Below are 18,405 nucleotides of genomic sequence, written 5' to 3' on the forward strand. Positions count from 1 at the left end.
TGTCTTTACAGGGTAGATATTTTGTCACCACATTACAGAAAAGCAAAGAAGTAACCTTCTTAAGGTGATACAGCCGAGGGGGGCGAGGCCAAGATTCAGAACTTGGTGTTTTCCTTCAGGGTCCATCTCCCAATTACGGTGATAAGATGTGCTTTCTCAATTCTGGAATAGCATGGAAACCGCTTGGATGGAGCGTTTAAAATTTATTTTCATAAGAACAATAGCAGTGAACATTTATGTGAGGCATTAGCTGTTTGTAAGACCATCCTTGGTCCCTTGTGAAATTTGGCTGCTTTTGAGAAGTATTACAACTTTATCTTACTCGTTTTACGATTACAGCATATTGGACCAGCTATCCCAGAAGTCAGTTCTGTCTGGTTTAAACTATACATTTATTACATCACTGGGCAAGGACCACCATCTCTTTTACTGTCCAAAGGTACAAGACTTCGAAAACTGCCAGATATATTCCAGGTATGTTGTGTGAGGTTTGTTTCTTTAGTTGGTTTTGAGGAGGGTAGAGATTGGTAAGCAGCATTATAGCATTGTATGTAAACTGAGATCTTCTTAGTTTTTGTTTGTTTTTTAAAATTTCTAAATGCCATTTTATCTTCATTCATTTCTTTTCCGTAGGGTTATGATCGATTACTAATAACATCTTGGGGTCATGACCCTGGGGTAGTCCCTACGTCCAACGTGCTCACGATGCTGAATGACGCTTTAACACATTCGGCAGTTTTGATTCAGGTACAGTTGCTTTGTTTGAAACAACCAGTTTTGGATTTTTATTTTTAAAGATTCTAATTTGTTAAGTCACAGTCAGATGTCGGTGATTTGAAATTTGTAAAGCTGAAACATAAGAGATGAGATACGGATTTTTGCCCTGGCCTTTGTCCGGCAGTGTGGGAATCCCAGAAACAACATGGATTTTGTAGTGAGACCCAGACTTGAATTCCAGCTTCACATTTGCTATCTGCGTGGCCATAATTGTTTGATACATGTAATCGCTCTATCGAGGTATAATTCACGTAGTATACAGTTCACCAACTTAAATTGGTGAACAAAAACCACTTCAGTGTTTTTTAGTGTAGTTGCAGGTATCCACAGCCATCATCAAGCTCAATTTTAGAACATTTTCATTACCTCAAAAAGAACTCCCGAACCTTTAGTTCTCAGTCCCCTAGTCCCCAGCCCCAAACAACAGTAATCTACTCGCTCTTTCTCTAGAATGCTTCTTCTGGGCATTTCACACACACAAAGTCACGTAATGTGTGGTCTTTTGTCACCGGTCTCTTTTACTTGGCAGAATGTTTTTGAGCTTCATCATGTTGTAGCGTGTTATCAGTCCGTCATGAGTCATTACTGCGTTCCTTTTTATGGCCAAATAAGCAGTCCCTTGTACGAATATACCACGATCTGTTTCTCCCATTCATTGTTGACGGACACTTGGGTTGTTTCCACCTTTTGGCTATTAAGAATCATAGTAATCACTGTTACAACTGTTCATTTATAGGTTTTTGTGTGGCTGTATTGTCATTTCTCTTAGGTATGTGGTTAAGAGTGGAAATGCTAGATCATATGGCGATTCTGTGTGTAACTGTTTAAGGAACTTCCAGGCTGTTTTCCAGAGTGGCTGCACCACTTTCCATTCCCACCAGCACTTGGTATTATCTGACTTTTTAAGTTAGAACCCACCTGGTGGGTGTGAATGGTATCTCATAGTGGTTTTGATTTGTGTTTTCTTGATGCCTGGTGATGGGGCCCTCTTTTCACATGCTAATGAGCTGTGTGACATTTTGAAGATACTTCTGTTAGTTTCCCACCCATGAAACGGAGATGGTGACATTTACTGTATAGCAACAAAAAATAATGTAGCAGCTAATGGCGAGATAAGCAATTTATAGTCCTAGGATTGTTGAGAGAATGAAATAAGAATGTGCTGAAGTGTGCGGCACACTTTCTGTTTCATAATAGGTTCTCAATAAAGATTTCATTGGTTTATTCAACTATCAATCGTTATGTGCCATATTCTGTGCTAATTAACGTGGATACACAAATAAGTCACGGTCCCTGTGTTCAAGGGATTTAAGTCTGGTGGGAAAAGTTGCATAAGCAGCCAGTTTCCGTTTTTTGCTGAGTGCTGAATAGAATTATCTACGCTGCAAGCATTAGAGAGAAGTACCTAGTTCAGCCTTGAGGCAAGGAGAAAGGCTGAGGGGACACTCAGAGAAAATGAGACTCAGGCTGCATACAGAAGGATGATACAGAAGAGAGCCAGGTCAGGCACAGGGGTTAGCATGAATAGACCTGTGGGCAGAGATGTTTTTCTTTTCCTCCACTGCTATTTCCCTAGTACCTACAACAGCACCTGGCTCAGAGTAGCTACTTACGAGTGTTTTGATGTAGGCAGGCCCTGGAGAGTAGTGTGCCTTGACCCTTTTGCTACCGAGCTTTGACTGTACCCTATAGATTGATGAAAGAGAGCAAAGGGTGCTGAGCAGGGGATTTATGCGGTCAGTGTGTCTTGGGAAGATCGGCTTGGAGAGTATGCTGAGAAGGGTTGGGTAAGGTAAGATTCTTGAAGCAAGAGGACCAATTAGCATTTGGTGTAGGAGTCCCGATAAGAGGGGTAGTCAGCCTAGATTAGAAGAATAAGTACTGAAAGGAGGAACTGGGTTCAATAATTCTTACAAATTAAAATTAATAGAATTGATCAGATGTCTGAGAAGGCTAGGAGAAGAGGAAGGGTAGGATTCCTGGGGGATTGGCTTGTGAAGGTGGAAGAATGGTGATATCCCTGCTTGAGCAAACAGAGGAGGAAGAGCCGGTTGATGGGGGTCAGACGATGTGTGTTGTGTTTGGGGCAGGCTGAGTCTAAGGTGCCTGTGGGACATTTGGGTGGTAGGGCTATCTAGTCGGTAATGGAAAACATTTTGAAATCCAGACGAGAGTTGAACAGGAAGCATTGACTTGAGTGTCCGCATCAGCACGTGGAGGTAGTTGAAAGCACGAAGAACAGGATGCTTCCGCCAGCAGGGGGGACACCTAGCAGGGGTAGTGGTGGCAGATGACCTCATAGGGTGGGTGAGACGTGGGCTCGAGTCAGTCTGCCTAAGTTAAAATCTTGATTCCACCATTTATTAGGAATCTTGGGCAAATTAAATAATCTTGAATTCCTTCACCTGCAAACTAAAGATAATGGTTCCTAAGGTCGTTGAAATGAATGACCGAATTGCACCATCTACATAAAATGCCTGTACCTGTGCCTAGCACACGGGACGGTCCCAGAAGGCGTTAGCCGTGTGGCGGTAGTGGTAGCAGATGTGGCCCAGTTTTAACGTGTTTATGAGGAGCTTTGTTTTTGCTAAAAAAGAATGCCTCTTTTATTTTCAGTTTTATGGGAGAAATTCATCTTGCTGGAACTTAAAACACAATTTTGATTAAAACCACGCTTTCATTGTAACAGCCTTGATTGGGGTATAAATCATAATGGTACCGATGAGGTAAAAGTGGGCTGCCAGAAGAAATACATTCGGGTTGTTATACGCACCATTGAAATGAGTGCAGTTTTTCTCTGAAATAATTTTTTTCTTGTGTATCAGAGTACTTTGAATTTAAATAATGCAAAGGGTTTTTTCAATGGAAAAATGTATAGATCCCCAGTGTTAAATTTTCTCTTGTAGCGATACTAAATACACATAAACATAAAATTAAGTTCTTCATTCTAACCAGTCATAAAACCAAAATAAACCTGGGGATTTAAATTAAAAAAAAAAAGAACCCTTTAAAACTAACAAAATTCAAATGAACATTAATTGAAAGTAATAGATAAAACTAAATTATTATTTGTAGCATGGGAGTGGGGTGGTTAGACTCAGATTTTTTTAATTCAGTTTTTGAGTTGATAGAACCTTCACATGATTCAGAAATAAAACACTGTTAAAAGATGCATGGAGGAAAGTATCACTACCCTTCCAACACTATCTGCCCAGTTCTCCCTATTTCTTTTCCTAACCAGATACATTTTTAGTTTCTGCTGTACTCTTCTAGAATTTCTTTATGCAGATGCAAGCCAACACACAGTGCTATATCCCCATGCTTTTTTCACTTAGCAACTGGAGACCTTTCCATTTCCGTTCATAGGGAGCTTCCTTTTTTTTTTTTTTTTTTTTTTTTTGTTGGTAGCTGCATTGAAAATATATACGTTGATTTGTTTAACCCCAGTTGGGGGCATTCATAATCATATAATTTTGAATATGTCACTGAGTACAGGTGTTTGAGTTTTGCATTCCTAGTTCATGATATGCCAGGTGACTGATGATGGGATTCCTTCACCACTTTTCCTCTCTCGGACCTGCAGCTAACCCTTGTATGAGTGTGCCTGATTTCAGTCTTCAGTTGTCTCACACCTGATGTACCTGTTCAGTCGGCCTCTCTTTCTCGTTAGCCGTACATTCATTTAGAGACACATTGTCCTATAAGTTAATACACACTTAAGGTCTTTGCTTGCTGAGAAAAATTAAAAATTGCTGAAAGATTTTTGATGGTATGTTAGTGTAGAATATGCCATCACATGGCACAGTCTTATTTATTGTTTGACTGTTACTGGAAATACAGATTTCTTGTATAACTTTCAACTGTGTTTCTTCATGTTTAGGGACATGGTTTGCATGGGATAGGAGAAACTGTCCACATACCTTTTCCATTTGATGAAACAGAACTACAAGGAGGTATCTTGCTTTTAAATTATATCTGAGTTCTTTATCATTAATCTTTGTCAACAGTTTGGTAGAAAACATAGCAGGAAGTGAATTCTTAAAACTTTGAGTTCAAGGGTCTTTAAAAAAATTTTTTTTTTAATGTTCATTAATTTTTGAGAGAGAGAGAGAGAAAGCTCAGGCCCATAAGTTGGGGAGGGGCAGAGAGGGAGGGAGACACAGAATCGAAAGGTCTCAGGCTCTGAGTTGTCAGCACAGAGCCTGACGGTGGGGCTCGAACCCATGAACCATGAGATCATGACCCGAACCGAAGTCAGACACTCAACTTACTGGGCCACCTAGACACCCTAGTTCTAGGGTCTTATCATTGCCACTTTTAAAGAGTATTGGCAAAGGTAGTTTTCTTTCTTTCTTTCTTTCCTTCTTTCTTTCTTTCTTTCTTTCTTTCTTTCTTTCTTTCTTTCTTTCTTTCTTTCTTTCTTTCTTTCTTTCTTTTTATTATAATTTATTGGCAAATTGGCTAACATACAATGTATAAAGTGTGCTCTTGGTTTTGGGGGTAGATTCCTGTGGTTCATCGCTTACATACAACACCCAGTGCTCATCCCAACAGCAAAGGTCGTTTTCTGTCATGTGCCTTTTCCCATAAAGAACTAGTAGAATAAGACTTATTTAGGACCTTTGAAGGAATACTAGTTTGCCTTGGAGATGAAGAGAATCAGTAGGTCTCTGTTTAGGTGAAAGACTAGATTTTCCTCTCTGTTTAGCCTTTTACTTTTCTTTTATTATTTATTTGGAGGCTGGGGGAGAAGAATTCATAGGGAATTTTTTTACCCTTAGAAAGCCAAGTTTTTCTTTCCCAGTGTTACATACTATTTGCCTCCCTCTTCCAACCCAGGAGCTTTTTTAGGTGATTTAGAAATACATGCCATTGAATATGGGTATAATACTTTACGGTTTACAGAGTACCTGCACGTATTTCCTCTTTCAGCATTTGATTTTGTTGTTAAATGTTACTTTTTGCAATTAGGATTTGAGTGGATTATAGAGTTTGAACTAAATTAAGCTAGTTAGAATCAAGGGCAGGGGGAAAACCCGTTTAAAGTGTTCTCTTTCTAGAATTGGATGTGAACTAAGTACATTTGGTATAAGATGTTCAGAGAATATCTGTTAAAAGCAAATTTATTCTTCCTTTTGTTTAATATAGGAGATGACCCTTTCTCTGTCAAATATTAGGAAGGTATATATGTTCAAAAGAAAAATAATACGATTAAAACTTAACATATATCTATATAGCACTACTCCATGTAAAATTGCTGTTGTATAATCTTATTTTTCTGGTTCTTAGAGCCACCTTGCTTGAATTTTTAGAGAGCAGTGAATGGTTCAAGTAATCTAATTTTTGTTAGTTCATATAAGAACTTAATGTTCTCCCAAAATAATAGAGTGGGGGAAAGGAAGATTTTTAAAATTAAAATATCTTTTTCCTTTTCACATAGCCAGACTGCGGAAGCCTCATGTTTGAAATTAAGTTCTCTCTCTTGCCTGTTGTGAATAAATGTGTACAAAGTTTAGAGAAGAGTTTTCTCTTCCAAAAAATAGCCCCTTTTCAATAAGTACTTCTCTGCAATTAAACTTTGCTATTTAATCCTCTGATACTTTATAAATTCTGTGGAGGGGCGCCTAGGTGGTTCAGTCGATTAAGCATCCGACCTAGGCTCAGGTCATGATCTCATGGTTCGTGAGTTCGAGCCCCACATCAGGCTGCACTGAGAGTGCAAAGCCTGCTTCCGACCCTCTGTCTCCCTCTCTCTCTCTGCTCCTCCCTTGTTTGCACACATTCCCTCTCTCTCTCTCTCTGTCTCTCTCTCTCTCTGTCTCTCTCTCTCTCAAAAATAAACATTTTACAAAAATAAATTCTGTGGAAAAATATTAGTTCACCTGAAGATACAGGCTAGTGACAACAGGATCTTAAAATTTATACAAAATCTCAAAAACTGATTAATAGCTCTCTTGCCTTGAGAGATTGTATGAATTATAAAAGAAAGGAATCTTCATATCTGAGTATAGAGCATATTTCTGTTATAGAAGTTCATGTATTTATAAAACTTGCACTGGTATTTAAATAATTTATTAAGGATATAATTTCAAGTCCTTTTTGGCATTAGTCTAAATAGGAATAATTTTACTTTAAAAAGGTTTTCAAAAATATAATGTGTATTTAATACATTTCAAAAATGTAATGTGTATGTAGTACATAGAAGCCCAACAAGGAAGCATTTGAGGCAGAATAGAACCACGAAGAGAAGTCTAGAGAATTTGCCACTGACCAGCCCAATTTTTTATTTTATTTTTTTATTAAAAAAAAATATATGTTTTAATGTTTATTTATTTTTGAGAGAGAGAGGCAGAGCATGAGTGGGAGGGAGACACAGAATCTGAAGCAGGCTCCAGGCTCTGTGCTATCAGCACAGAGCCCGTTGTGAGACTTGAACCCACGAACTGTGAGATCATGACCTGAGCTGAAGTTGGACACTCAACCGACTGAGCCACCCAGGCGCCCCTGACCGGGCCCTGTTTGCTTGCTTAGCACATAGTTTGTTCTGATACCGTAAATGCCTCCTGGAGGCTATAAATAAATCTGTGTATGCCAGCCTTTTCCATTCACAAGTAGGTTTTTGTTGGAATCAGTGTTGATAGATTCAAGTATAAAAGGAGTTCTGAGAATTGTTCAATAAAGGTATATTTACATTTTTGATGTTGTTTTATGTTACAAAACTATGTACTTACAGTGTAACGTCACCTCTTTGTTCTTAGAGTTCACTCGCGTCAACATGAGTGTTCATAAAGCCTTGCAGATATTAAGGAACAAAGTGGATCTGCAGCATTTTTGTGGCTATGTCACCGTGTTGAATGCTTCGAGCCGCCTTGCACACAGAAAACTCAGTGACGCTTCTGATGAGAGAGGTCAGCCAGTGGTTGGGTTCTCCGAATTAAGGTGGTTGTACTGAGTTTATTGTAATCTTAGTACTTTAAGAAGCAGGGACTCTTGTGGGGATGTCGAATTATGTAATACTTAGTGTCTTTTCACTAAGGTGAGAAAATATTCTGTGACATCATTTGGACTAATATCAGTTGTTCAGATGGAGAAAATACAGAAGTACTGACCTGGGGTTAGAGTACGGAGTGGTTTTTGGGTTTTAGCCCTTTCTTTACTGTTGGCTCTGTGGTAATAGGCTTTAAATTAAGTTCCTCTGTGACATGATGGCTTCAGAACTTGAGTCTCTTTGTAAAGAGGTTTCCAAAGTAGAATTAACAGTTTTTTTTTTTCCCATTCAGCCTTTCTTTTTCTGTCAAAGGCACCACTGTCTCAATGACCCAGGCCTAAAATCTTGTCTTTGCCTCTTCCTTCTTTTTTCACGCTGTCCACTTTGTTTCCACGTTCTGGGGAATTAGTCTTTAGAAGTGTCTCTCATATCCTTTCTTCTCTTCTCATTTCTTTTGAAATTCTCTGTAACTGTCCTTCTAACCTGCGTCTCAATACTGTAATCCTGGATCACTGCAGCCATTTCCTGCCTAGCCTTCCTGGCCTCATCCTCCTCTGTCTCCAGCCCATCTTGCACATTGACAACAGTTAGTTTTCCTTTACTTTTTTAATTAAAGAATTTATTTGCATGTCACCTTCTCATGCTCACTGATTGTTTCCACTCTGGCCTAGTTTTGGCTTGTATGTGGCTTTGGTGGCCATAGTGCCAGCTCTGGTCCATGACTCTAGAAAACATTTCAATTCAAACGTCTGTCATTGATTGACTGTATTCCCTGAGCCTTTTAGTGTGCCATCCTGAGTAGATATGATTGATGTGCTAGCCATCCAGTGGATCGGATTGGCTCCCTCTGAGTTAAATATCCACCGCAAATATCCTTTACGTTTGGCCAGAAGATGTGAGTAAATTTTAACAGTTGACTGCCACGTATCACAGGGGCATTTCCATGTTTTATTTTTTCATTCCACCAGCATTTATGGAGTACCTGCCGAGGTGCTAGAAAGATAGAAATTAGTAAGACCTAAGGAATGAAACCCTAGAAAGGGAGACAAGCAGGTGAGTCAGCCTGCCGCATAGTGTTAAAATCTGTGCCAAAGCTTGGCATCAGCTCCATGTGCTGACATAGGGCCGAGAAGGCATATCTCAGGCCAACTGAGCTATCAGAAAAGGCCTCTTAGAGCAGGTAAAGCCTGAAGTAAGTCTTGAAAAGTGAGGATTTGGGTACGTAAAAGATGGTTGCTGTGTATTTGAAGGGTAGCAGCCTTTCAGGCAGAGGGAATCAAGCAGTAGAGTAAGCTCATCTTGGCAAAAAGAAAGAATTTGTTGGAAAGTAGTAGAAAATGAGAGTAAAGAAGTTGGTAAGATCAGGAGATCTTGGAGGATCTTCAGTGCTGGAAGATACGAAGAGTCAAAGAATTTTGAAGAGGAATAACATAATCAGATTGCATATTTCCATGGGGATAGAAGCGACTTTGGTAAAGATCTAAGTGAAAGTCTAATAAACTTATGTTCTGCCTTTTGAGTCCTTGTTTCCTTTGGCCAGGGTTTTACAACCTCAGCGCCATTTATATTTTGAGCGGGATAATTGTTTGTTTTGGAGGACTGTCCTGTGCATTGTAGGATGTTTAGCATCCCTAGATATCAGTAGCATCCCTGTCCCCATTCACGACAACCGCATAGGTCTCCAGACATCGTCAGAGGTCTCTTGGGGGACAAAATTGCCCCCTCCTTGGGAACTGCTTTAGGCTGAAGACTGTTCATTATCCTCCATTGTCATTCCTGTTGCTGGAGTCTTCTCTTCCGTTAGAACCGATTTACTGACTTGTGCCGACTACTAAACCCTAATACTGTGTGTGTCCTTTAATTACAAGGAGACCCTGATTTGGCTTCTGGCTCAGATGTAAATGGGAGCACAGAGTCATTTGAAATGGTCATTGAGGAAGCAACTCTAGACTCGGCAACAAAACACAACTCTGGTAAGGTTTTAAGAATTAATTTGTAGCTTTAGACTAGTTTCTGATGTTTAACTCTTCTGTTACATCATTTGGATGGCATTTGTCTACTCTGTTTATCCACAATGGGCCTTTTAGTAAGCATTTACCAGGAAACATTTTTTTATGTTTAGAATAACAATTAAAGTATTATAAAAACATGATCTGAGAATGACTTCAGTTGCGTTTTTCCTATGTTAAATTCTTTCATCCTGTAGTTGTCTTACGATATCTTTTTTGGGGGGAAAAGACCATTTTGAACATCTGATGAAAGCTTTGTACCTTCTCCCCAGAAGCATGTACATACTCAAGAAAGATTCTTTCCTGTTTCAGAGATTCACTGACCTCTCTGAATCCTCTCCCCTGTTAAGCCCGTTGCTGGATACCGCAGGGGTGGGAGGAATCTGAAAATTTATGAGCCTCAGTTAAGAAACCCTGGTCAGTCGTAATATATATGACGACCTATGTGACTAACAGCTGTGTGCCCTTTGTAGCTGCCACAACAGAAGCGGATTGGGTTCCTCTTGAGCTGTGCTTTGGAATTCCATTGTTTAGTTCTGAATTAAACCGGAAAGTTTGTAGAAAAATTGCGACACATGGCCTTTGCAGAAAAGAGAGGTGAGGGTTTATATTCATTGTCATCTTTTCATTTGTGAGACTTCTAGGCTTTCAGTTGCTACATCTTATTTTCTTTTATTTCACACATGAGCATGGTAATTGCCTTGAGTATATTTGTTGATTGAATAGAGATTGCTAATTAAGGATTTTGCTATATTTTTCAAAATTAAACTTCAGCACCTCAAAAATCTGACATATGCAAACATTTGGGACACATGTTTTGGTTAATTTTAGTTATGTTAACTGAATTACCAGGTCTGGCGAGGTATATGAGATGATAAACCTAGTGTTTGTAATATGTATGTGTCTAGAACATTTCCCTTGTGCACTTCTGTCACTCTTAGCAAACACACGTTCAAATTATGTCATGTAAATAGTAGTTATCTATTATGGTGGAATTATAGCTGAATTTCTAAATTTTGTTCAGATTTCCATGTTTTCTAAAATGAGCACGTATTACTTCTCAGAGATGGTCTGTAGGTTTTGTTTCCCATGCCTACTCTGATCTGTTGGGAGCAGTTGCTAAGAGGCAGTGTTGTGAAAGTTCTGCGACTTTGGCGCATATGGGAATATTCCTCAGTCTCATTGTCTTGGTAGGGTGGCTGAGAGAGCTGATGTCCACAGGTCTCCTTGACTTCTTTTAGAAAACAAAGTTGTAGAAGTAATTCATTTAATTGGCTTAATATAGTTTATCAGAAGATTAAAAGTGCTCAGTCAACAAATAATTTCAGCAATTCTCTGAAAGTAACATACATGAGTAAAAAGTAGAAACACTAATAACAGCTTTAAAGATGGCCACCATGATTGTTACCAGTTTACATATTTGAAAAATATTTGATTTAGGTGGGTTGATGTGTATGAAATCTGTCAGGCTTTTTATCAGGATGTATTTTAAAATTACATTGGGTATTTGAAGTTTGTATCATAATTGTCATTCCTGCCTGAATTTTTGTTTTAAAAATTTTCTTTCATTTAACATTTATATTTGCTAATAGTTTAAACTCTTCCTGACAATAACTTCTCAGTTTTCGTTTTATACATGGTTTTTTATTTCAGAATGGTCTTTTTATGCACTGTTAAACTCCCTACTCTTAAAACTGGCAGAAATTTCACGGATGAGAACCACTGAAAAATGTTTTAATTTTTTATGTGATTAATCAGAATGTATTTACACATATAAATGCATTTAAATTGCTGAAATTATTGTGAGATATTAGTTCTTGCCATTAAAATCATATTTGTCTTAAAATTTCCTTTTTTTTCAGCCTTCAGAACCTCTTACATTCCAGTAGAAAACTCTCTCTACAAGTCCTTAACTTTGTTCACTCATTCCAGGTAACAAAACCCAAAAAATCCAAATGGTATTTGCATAGAGCTTTATAGGATGCAGAGCAGTTCCATGTCATGCTCAAGTGCAAAGAGTGCAAAGAGATGTTATTTAAAGACTTTTAACTGATGGGGCTTGCGAGCGGGGGAGGGGCAGAAGGGGGGGGTGGACAGAGGATCCAAAGCAGGCTCTGTGCTGACAGCAGCCAGCTGGATGCGGGGCTTGAACTCATGAACTGTGAGATCATGACCTGAGCCGAAGTCAGATGCTCAACCAACTGGGCCACCCAGGCGCCCCAGTTGTTAAAGACTTTTAAATAGGAATGACATTATTTCTGATTGCCTGTTTTAAAAAATTAGTTACTGTTCAGAAAGCAGATGAAAAAGGGACAAGCATAAAAGCAAGACTAGTTCAGAGAATGTTATAATAGCCCAGGTGAGAATTTTTGGTAGCTGAGCTCCCCTTTTCATTAAAAATAGCCCCAAAGTTTGCATGTGTCCATAATAAAGGTTGATTGCACATATATACTGTTATATCAATAAATGATATTATAAAACATACACAAAAATAGAAATTTTGTGAGGATGTAATAGTCGATAGAGCATTTGTAAGATTTTGAGAGTCCCGTGCCCTGCTTTGGAGTGAGTACCCAACTTTGGAGACCACTGGCCCAGACTGGGTGGCGGGCTCTGGTGACTGTATCAAGCAGTTTGGGATACACGTTGGATGTAGACGGATTGACCTGATTAACTCAATGTGAGGAAAAGATTGAGGGTGTGGTGAGGAAGGGAAGACTCAAGAATGAGTCTCCTGTTTCTGGACTAGCTTCGTGTGTGGAGTAGGGAAGGCTGGCGAGGAATTGGAGAATTAAGGTCATGGACATGGTAAGTGTGGAACGTGTGGCAAAACACCCAGGAGCAGATGTCAGCTCGGTGCATGTTTGAGCCTGGAGTCCTGGGGAGAGGTCTGTGCTAGGTGACGGGAATCTGAGAGCCTTGGGAGCGCATGGAGTGTTCTGGGTGCTTAATGTTACGTGAGGGGTTTTCAGAGATTGTTGAAGAATTAACTTTTTTCTTGTCCTCTGGCCTCCTAGCCTATTTTTGTTTATTTCTAAGCGCTTATCGTGGTGTGACTTGTGTCAGTCATTACCGCGTACAATAATTCCCCTGATTGATTATTGGGGATTATGACGTAGATCTTGGCATCTCCCACAATGCTTTGCATCCCAGAAGCATTTCTCGGGCAGTCAAAGTCTGTATTTGTAACTAGCTATGTTCAGTGGTTTGGTAAAGTGTCGAATATGGGATTTTTTCTCTTCCTTGGTCTTCTAGGAAGGTGCTTCCACACTGGATGTTCACACAGAGGCCAGCTTTTCCAGTGTGCCTTCACAGTCCTCCTGTGCCGACACGGGCGTTCCGCTTCCTGCAAAGAACTTAATATTTAAAGATGGTGTCTTATCAGAGTGGAGTGGACGGTCACCTTCCTCACTTCTTGTTGCTAATCTCCATTTGCAATAATTTCGTTCCACCATGCATTGCTCACACTTTCTGCCTTTTTTTCTTTCTTAACGTAGCTTTATAGTGCCCGCCACTAAGAAGTACCCTGCTGCTACAGTGCACTTCATGCTTAACTGATGTGAAGAGATTGGGGAACATGTTCATGTTTTCTAAAGTTTTCCTCATTATTGCACCTCCTAATGCAACAAAGAGCTTTTTAGCAGCCTGCACTGTATTTTTTACCTTGAGACAATCTGCATTTCTTTTATAAAACTGAGGATATACTTTATAGGCTTTATGATGACTGTTACGTTTATAAGCAGTCACTATGAATATTGCAGTGGTAATTTTATATGTTAGTTTATCAAACATAAATCTTGTTTAATTTTATATTTTGTTACCTACTCTTTAGGGGATCACAGGAAGAGGTGGAACTCTTCCTCTGAAAAGGCTTCTTGGTACTTAAAAGTAGCAAAACTATAAAACAATAAACATCCAGTTTTGAGAGATGATATGATGGGGCATTAAGAATTTCTGTGGATGTCTGTAAATTATGTATATGAGTTGAACATTGTTGAAGGTATGTAAATCAGCATAGTTATGTATAACCTAACCTTGATTTATAAGGTCTTAACTCAGACTCTGACTATACATTGACATCTCATGAGAAGCTTTGGAAAACATTCTATTTTTAAACAACATTTATATGTGGACTTCTGTCGTCACTCACTTCGGGCTTTATATTTTCATAGAGTCTTTATGGAAAAATAGAATTTGTTTTCCACTGTTGTAACTGTGGCTGCTGCACGTTTTTACCCTCATTTATTTTTTGTTTAGTAGCTTTACCAATGAATTGTTATGAAATCGAATTTGGTGTTTAAAAACCAAGGATTGTGATTTTAGGTTAGAATTACATATTTAGAGGCATTAAGGCTATATGTCTTCTGATCAAAACACTTGGGGATAAACCTACTTTGAAGACATTCTTAGGCAATCTGGACCTTAAATTTATGTGAATAGTTTTGGAGGGACTGATAAAGAAAAATTGAGCAATTTCAAAATGTTTCTCGAATCATTAATTCTTTTAGATCTCAAATGTTAATTAGAATAATTGGAATCACTTTCTAGATTTTTTAAGTTACCTTCCTTGGGGAGTTTGTGCAGTGTTCTAGTTTAGTGTAGCTCTTCTCATAGGATAACGGTTTGCTTGTTTAAAACTGTAACCAAACTAACTGGTCAAACAACATATATCTAAAAACACTTAAAGCATTAGAAAATTTGGGAATGTTATAACCTAAACATTTTTGCTGATAATTTTTTGTCATTTATAGAACTGATATTTGTGTATTTAACATACTTCTGGAAATATATGCCTTTCTTAAAACTGTTAACATAACCATGCATTCAATACCATGGCCTACCTATAGAATCGAATATCTTGGAGCAGGTTACCTGTGGCACATGGTCAGTGCTGTGTTTGGGGTAAGTGCAGTAACGTTTAGTTTTCTACTTTGTCTTATATGAGGTAGAAATCAAGTGTATGTTATAAATGTTTGTCTATAAAAGGAAAAATACATACTAATATTAAAATAATTTCTTATGACTGTGAATCACTCATTTATTTTTCCAATAATTGATATTGTACATTCCTAGTGCTATTAGGTATGTATGTAACTTACAGTTTTTCAACTGAAAGTTGTTAAGTGTTTCATTTGATCAGGGCTCTTTAATCTCATTTTCATTTGCTTTGTTTATATTAACTGTAGTTATTTTATTTATTCCTGTATTAACAATCTAAGCCTACTGTAATGACATGTACACTAATAAAGAATCGAATAATTTGTAGTTGTTGGCAGTGAACCCAGTTGGTGGTTAATTGAAAACTTAAAAAATATGGGAGTGATTTGCTGCTATATTACCTTTGAGAGATAATAGAGGAAGAAATAGAACCTAACAGTGATCATGAATTTTAAAATACTGGAAAACATGTGGACAACTCTGGTTTCTCCGGTGAATGGAGAAAGTTCTGATTCCCAGCTGGAAACCTCTCATATGTTTAAGGAGGGAGAATCTGCTTTGTAGAGCTGTTAGTAAAATGTGAAAGCTGCTTTTGTGCTTTGCTTTATGAACTTGGCTTTGTTTCATTCATATGTTAACTCATGTAAAGATGCATCTCCTAAATCTTACAAGTTTTGATCCAGTTCAGCAACATGTTAAATTTTAAATACAGACTTTGTTATTTGCCAAAGAAGACTTATGAAAGAATTCTAAAGTAATCTCATTTGGCTTTGTGCTACCTCCCCATTCGATTCCCCCCTTAATGTAGCTTAAACCATGGGAAACGTTCTGTAGAAACCAAGAGAAAACGAAGTCACAGAGGACGTAGAATTTAGCATGGTCCAGATTAACCTCTCAGGTGGGTCTAAAGAAATACAACTTTATGTCATTTACAAACATACCAGGTTTTCTTGATTCCTTTCTTTCTTTCGTTTTAAGTATGTAATCAGATGATTTTGTATTTGTTTTCTGGGGGGGAGTATCACTTTTCTTTTACTTGATGTATTCAATATTCTCTGCCATTCATGTTTCTATTTTATGTTCAGTGTTTCAAATACAGTTTGTATTTAAAGATCTTAAAGTACCAAAACTGTAAGTGAGTACAGTGGACTGTTTTCTGGTATGATGTTAATATTATACAACAAAATGTATAAAGTGTTGTCAATTTGATTATTGACACCTTATAATATGTTTACAATAAACTGTGGTGTTGATCAAATTACTGTGGACATGTGTATATAATCTGTAAGTCCCTTTCTCAGTATTAAATACAGCACCTCAATCAATGCTAAATGCTTTCAGTGCTGTGGCTTTCCTACATGTTTTTTTAATGACCTTTTTACTTTAGAATAATTTCAGATTTATAGGAAAGTTGCAGAGAGTCCAGAGATGTTTCTTCTACCCTTCCCCACGCTTCCCTTAAAGTTAACACCTTATGTAAACTGTGGCATTTATTTGTCAAAATTCAGAAATTAACCTTGGGACAGTTCTGTTAACTATGTCTACTACGGACTTTATTTGGTTTCTGTTTTCCACTGATGTCTTTCTGCTGTTCTAGGAGCAGTCCCGGACACCACACTGCATTCATTTATTTAGTCGTTAATGCCTCCTTTGTCTCTTCCAGTCTGTGACAGCTAGTCTTTCAAGACCTTGACACTGTGAACAGTACTGATTGGTTATTTTGTACAATGATCCTTAATGTGGGTTTGCCGGACGTTTTCTTGTGAGTCGATTTGAGGTTATGCTTTATTAGGAAGGAGAGCACAGAGTTGATGTGCCCTTCTACACTGTATAATATCAAGTACATGATGTTAGTAGGTATTACCGGTGATATTCCTTCATCGGCTAGGTTGGTGTCCACTAGGTCTTCCCACTGTATTTTTTCACTTTCCGTACTTTTTTTTCCTTTGGAAGTGAATTACTAAATCTAGCCCACAGTCAAGAGGAGGGGACAGTATATATATTATTTAGCATTTTTCTTAAAGAAAATTTGTTCCTCTTTCCTATTCATTTGATACTTTGTATTAATATGTGATTGTGGCAGTTTATTTTCTACTTTAGGTTAAAATCTAATACCGTTGTAATTTACTGGGTGAATTATTTCAGCTTTGGGACTCTTTGAGGTTGGCTCCTAAATTCTTTTGACATACCCTTATTTTTCTAAGACCATATTTTTACCTTTTAGCACTGCCAAGTATCGTCTGAGTGCCATTCCTAGAATTAGCTATTTCTCCAAGAAGCCCTCGTTTCTTTCATTGGAGAACAGTATTTTTTTTTTTTTAAATGTTTATTTATCTTTGAGAGAGAGACAGAGTGCAAGCTGAGGAGGAGCAGAGAGAGAGAGAAAGACATAGAATCAGAAGCAGGCTCCAGGCTCTGAGCTGTCAGCATAGACCCCGACACAGGGCTCGAACCCACAAACTGTGAGATTTTGAACTGAGCTGAAGTCGGTCGCTTAACCAACTGAGCCACCCAGGCATCTCTAGAGAATGGTATTTAGAAACAAAGATCTGGATGTTGGATGTGCTCACTGCTACTGCTGCTGTGGTTTTTCAGTGAAACGTGCTAAGAGATGACAAATACGCATACTGACCAATGTACAGTACACGTCTCTGTAATTATTTCTAGATCTGTCTGTATATATATTAAACATTCAATTATACTGACTCAGCCAGCACTACAAGGTTTTGCCTCCGTGTTTATTTGTAACTTTTTTTTTCTGAGAGTGAGAACCCTGACTTCTTTATCTACAATTGATTTGCTCGTTGAACCTTAGAATACTTAAAAAGTGGTTTCAGAATAGTTAAGTTGTACCCCTGTGAGAAAAATGGACCAACAAATGGAATTCGGTGTTCAAGTCCTTGTCTTGTCCTTAGCTTTACGGTATCTGCTCAAAGTACCACTTTCCGTAGTAACTTAGTTCAGCTCCCTTTATTTCCCACTTTCTTCGTGGAGGTTATGTCATACGTTCGTGAAACACATTACTTGTCACACTGCGCACCCCACTTGAGGTCTCTTGACATCCCTGTTGGGTTTTTCACACCACAAAGTCCACTCTGCATGAGCTTTGACAAGTTTGTGATTATGTACCCACCGTCTCCGTACTACCCAGAGCAGTCCCATCACCCTAAAAATTCCTCTTTGTACTCAGCCCCCACCCCACCCCACCCCTCACAACCACTTACCTGTTTTCCATTCCTGTAATTTTGCTTTTTCTGGAATGTCAAGTAAATAGGTTGTACAATTCATAGCTTTTTTAATCTGGCCTCTTACAAGAGCAATGCAGAATGCACTTTAAATTCATGGTGTCATGTGAACCAATAAGTAGCTCGTCCCTTCTGTTGCTGAGAACTTTGCTGGGTGGATGAATCAAGATGTGTTTATCTTCTTCATAATAAACATAATTTGGTTTGCCGGGAGTGGGTTTGTTAACTAACTCATTTGGTAAGTGTACGTTTAATCTTATAAGAAAGACACTGCAACCCTGTCTTCCAAAATGATTGCAGTTTTGCACCCCGCCAGCGGTGAATGAGAGTTTCCGTTGCAGTGGTAGCTCTTTGTGGCTGAAATACTCATTTCCCTGACGAAAGACGATGTTGAGCGTCTCTGTCTCCATATGCTTACTTGCCACCCATATGCCTTCTTTGGTGAAGG

The 18,405-nt window shown here is 38.4% G+C and overlaps 1 protein-coding gene across 1 annotated transcript in view; it reads left to right on the forward strand.

Moving 5' to 3' along the window:
• FAM91A1 (family with sequence similarity 91 member A1) overlaps positions 1-15,970 on the forward strand; it is a 43,851-nt gene extending 27,881 nt beyond the window's left edge. Inside the window, exons 17-24 of the mRNA XM_058699002.1 lie at positions 340-474; positions 634-747; positions 4,658-4,730; positions 7,536-7,685; positions 9,634-9,738; positions 10,248-10,371; positions 11,637-11,706; positions 13,030-15,970. Coding sequence (XP_058554985.1) covers positions 340-474; positions 634-747; positions 4,658-4,730; positions 7,536-7,685; positions 9,634-9,738; positions 10,248-10,371; positions 11,637-11,706; positions 13,030-13,215 — 957 coding nt within the window. The 3' untranslated portion in view covers positions 13,216-15,970. The remainder of the gene's footprint in view (positions 1-339; positions 475-633; positions 748-4,657; positions 4,731-7,535; positions 7,686-9,633; positions 9,739-10,247; positions 10,372-11,636; positions 11,707-13,029) is intronic.
• Positions 15,971-18,405: the final 2,435 nt, after the last annotated feature.

The sequence above is a fragment of the Neofelis nebulosa genome, chromosome 14 (assembly GCF_028018385.1).
Source record: "Neofelis nebulosa isolate mNeoNeb1 chromosome 14, mNeoNeb1.pri, whole genome shotgun sequence".
NCBI lineage: Eukaryota > Metazoa > Chordata > Mammalia > Carnivora > Felidae > Neofelis > Neofelis nebulosa.